The sequence below is a fragment of the Triticum aestivum genome, chromosome 2D (genome assembly GCF_018294505.1).
Source record: "Triticum aestivum cultivar Chinese Spring chromosome 2D, IWGSC CS RefSeq v2.1, whole genome shotgun sequence".
In the NCBI taxonomy this organism is placed as follows: Eukaryota; Viridiplantae; Streptophyta; class Magnoliopsida; order Poales; family Poaceae; genus Triticum; species Triticum aestivum.
The window spans coordinates 644,704,122-644,707,670 of record NC_057799.1 but is presented as its reverse complement, the minus strand read 5'-3'; the positions used below and the strand labels follow the sequence as shown (position 1 = coordinate 644,707,670).

At 49.7% G+C, this 3,549-nt stretch overlaps 1 protein-coding gene across 1 annotated transcript; it reads right to left on the bottom strand.

The window, feature by feature from the left end:
- Window positions 1-1,202: 1,202 nt before the first annotated feature.
- Window positions 1,203-3,241, bottom strand: LOC123050733 (uncharacterized). The gene is made up of 2 exons (XM_044473479.1): window positions 2,533-3,241; window positions 1,203-2,416 (listed from the first exon to the last, which is right to left on the bottom strand). The coding sequence occupies exons 1-2, from the start codon at window positions 2,811-2,813 to the stop codon at window positions 1,795-1,797; spliced, it is 903 nt and encodes a 300-aa protein (XP_044329414.1). The 5' UTR covers window positions 2,814-3,241; the 3' UTR covers window positions 1,203-1,794.
- Window positions 3,242-3,549: the final 308 nt, after the last annotated feature.

The window sequence follows — 3,549 nt, the reverse complement described above, 5'->3', positions numbered from 1 at the left end:
AAATCCATCGACTGGCGTGTCGTCTCGTGCGGTTTGGAGGAGGCAATGGTCGTTCGCAATGCACTCTACTGCTTCCGGGAGGACAGCGCCCGACCGAAAGCGGGATCTGTCCAGCGCAAGTCCATTACGTCAGCGCATCATGCGCTCGGATCCTCTGAGGCTGGAACATCGCGGTCCTCCCGGGAGCCTTCCAATCCACATTTCTCCATCACCGGTCCGCCAAAATATGATTCCTACCGGGACCGGTGTGCCCACCATGGGAACGAGGCGGCTGATGCGGCGGCACGCACTACCCCAGAGGAGGAAGCCATCCGCGCCCGCATTGTAAAGAAGCAGCAGCGGAGGTACACACGGGCCCTGGTCCGAGAGCTGAATCGGGCAGTCCACCAAACTGCCCCCCAAGGAGGAGAAAGAGGACATCGACAGGTTGGACAGCTCTGGCTCGTTCGATACTACGCCTTCGACCTCTCCTTCAGCGGGAAGGACGACAAGGACAGCCTTGGATGATCTTCTCCATAGCTAGTATGTAGGTTAAATATGTCAATTTTTTATTGTCCGATGACATGTCCTGATGTAGTACGTAGTCGCATGAGTTTGTTTGAATTTCAGGTGTCCGATTGTGAGAAAAGAAATTTGAGGCATGATCGATTAGTGTCTGTGGGCGCGCCCGAGCACTTCCACGGGCATTTGAGGGACCGGATTCGCCAAGTCCGGCTGTAGATGCTCTAATACGGGCTAGCTTCAGCATGCCATTAACGATCGATCTCTCGCCAGATGCCAATTGGATGGCAACAGAGTCGTGTTTTTTTAACACAGATGCTCAGAGTAAATTTGATGATATGCTGATTGTAACCAAGATTATTTATCAAGTAACTACTATATGCTTTGTGAGGTTTAATTCTGGACTAAACAGAACAATGGCTATGTTTGTTTATTTATCATGCCAAACTGCAACCAAGCTAACAAGCTGCAATTGCTTTCCAGGATGGATAGATAACTTCAAAAGAAATTTGCGGATGAAACAGTTTAACTAGTGAGGATTTCTCCATGTTCTGAGCCGATTCGGGGGCAACCCTAGTGGCACCGTCACAGCGTTTCCCCCTCCCTCTCCCTTCCCCTTGCCACTGCCAGAGGGCTTCTTCAGCGTGGGTGCATGGCCGCGATGAAGGTGAGGGCGGTGATATGGCGCCTCCTTCCTGGATGCATGGAGAGGGCCTTGGCTCCCGGGGCAGCAGCCGTAGCCAGTGGCCCGTGGTGCGTCCTGCGTGTAGCAGGTTGTGCCGGCGGGTGCTGGTTGGCAGCCTCCCACGGCTGTGTGGGCAACGTGGAGGTTGTGGTCGACGTTGCTGTCGTGGCGCCTTGCACTCGCCAGTTTTCCATGGAGAAGCTTTTTCAGTAGATGTTTCTCGGCCCTTAATTTGAAGTCTTCAAATGATAGGTGAATACTCTCATCATCGATTTGCACGGGACACATTTCGACCTAGAAAATAGAAAATTAAAAATTCGTACTAATTTCTTAAGACCATAAGTACAAAAATTACTCTATCGAGATTTATTCCAATCCATGGTGTGACATCCATCTAAACAATCTGTCGAGATTTGTGAAGCAATATTGTATGGGTCATATAATTAATGCTATTATAGAAAGTACACATAAAATAAATACAACACTAGACTTTTCAGATTTATCTCGACTATAATGTGAGAAAGTAACATTACACATGTTCTACTCGATTTGAATACACCAAGGGTGTTGCTATCTGTAAAAATGATAATCCATGACACGCTTCTGAATCAATAATTTGTAGGGAACTCTGCGGTCCAACACGGTGTGTATGGAAACGAGCTTTCGATCAATTTACCGCCTTCAGCAAACTCATCATACTGTGTGGGATACATGTATCCCAAGTCCTGAAGCTTTGAGGTACTCAGGTGATAGGCAAATCCTCTCTCCAATGATTCACTCAAAAAGACAACTTCTTTCTGGGGATGAAATCCAATAATGTCAACATATTCTCTGCACTCCCCATCAACCTTATCTTTGGTGTCAAGAACATCCTCATTATCTGAGTCCCATTCAAATCCATTTTCCGGTGGTGCTTGTTCTTTGTAATCAGGAAATCTATCATGATAAGAATGATAGTTGCTATCTTCCATGACCCAAGACCCCTGAACTTTCGGATTGTAGCCCCGATGTGACAGTATATGCCTAATATCTGCTTGATACTTTAGGACCCACTCGAGACGAGCAGAAGATTCATCGAGGATCCAAACTTGAAGCCGCTCTGCATGGGAAGCAATTGATGCGAGATACACTCCCTTCTCTGATCTTCCAAGCTGTAGTTTTGGAGTTCTGCTCGAATTAATATCTTGGGGCGGTTTAATTACTTGGTACTTGCCGCTTGACAAAGATATTCTGTGCATATAAAAGTAGAAAAACAAACAAAACAAGACACATAAACAAAATTAAAATCGAGTGATATATCGCGTAATTAATTAGGAGAATGATGGTGCATGCAGGCTTAAGTATACCTCATAACAAAATAGTGGTGCACATAGAGGTGTCCACGCCAGTAGACAGCACTTTTTGGGTCGCCGGACCAAGGCAGGTCGGCGACGGTGCTGAACGACTCCCCTTGCCGCTGGAATGATCTCTCCTCCCACCCATTCGTCCTCGAGGAGAAAATTTGCAGCAACATCGGCGACGGCGGCCACTCCCACGCCGCCACCCCACGGTCCAGTGTTTCCCGCCTGTAAAGACCCTCCGGGACGACGAGCACCTCATAGTGCGGCGACACGGCAGGGTCAAACATGATCTACTCGTGGTACCAGAAGTGCTCCTTGCCGTAGCGGAATGGTGGCCGTGGGCAAGGCAGCTTGGCCCATTGCCGTGTAGCGGGGTTCACCACGTAGCCGCCGCTCAGAAGGAGGAGGCCGTTGCAGTGGTCCATTATGATCGCATCATAGAAATCACGGGCAGCATCAGGCAGGTAGTGGTGGAACTTGGAGCTGACCGTGACCGGTGCCGGCGAGGGGTGGGCGAAGAGCTCCGTGAGACGGTGGCCGTTGAAGTTGATAAGGATGCCCGCCAGCGGGAGGGGGAGGAGGTGCATGGGCGGCGTGTGTCGATGATGGCGCGCCAGCAACTGTGGACGCACCGTGCCATGGCGAGGCCGCGGAGGAAGGCGTCTAAGGACATCGACGAGCAGGTCGTCGGGTAGCTCCATCACCAGGACCATGATGCTGGGTCGATCGATCTGTCTCCCTGGCTTCTTGGTCCGCCGGTTACTTTATTGAGCTGGCTAGGTAAGTAGATCATGCATTACGAACCGGACTCTGGATGCACAACGCGTCACGAAATACTCCTTACTACTCGTAATTGAGATCGGATCGGACCTGGCTTACAAGGCATGCAAAGGCCGTACTAATTGAGACCGGACAGTACCAAAGGAAAAGAAAAAGAAGATTCGATGAAACCAAAGAGACGGATCAGTCCTCAATACTTGGTTGCGTGCGTTTGTGCGTGTCGCAGGAGTCTCGATTTCTTTT

Bases quoted from the DNA above. Each gene is read 5' to 3' on its own strand.
- LOC123050733 (XM_044473479.1), bottom strand. From the start codon at position 2,813: ATGTTTGACCCTGCCGTGTCGCCGCACTATGAGGTGCTCGTCGTCCCG. The intron at 2,417-2,532 runs GTATACTTAAGC...TTATATGCACAG, and splicing joins CACCACTATTTTGTTATGAG to AATATCTTTGTCAAGCGGCA.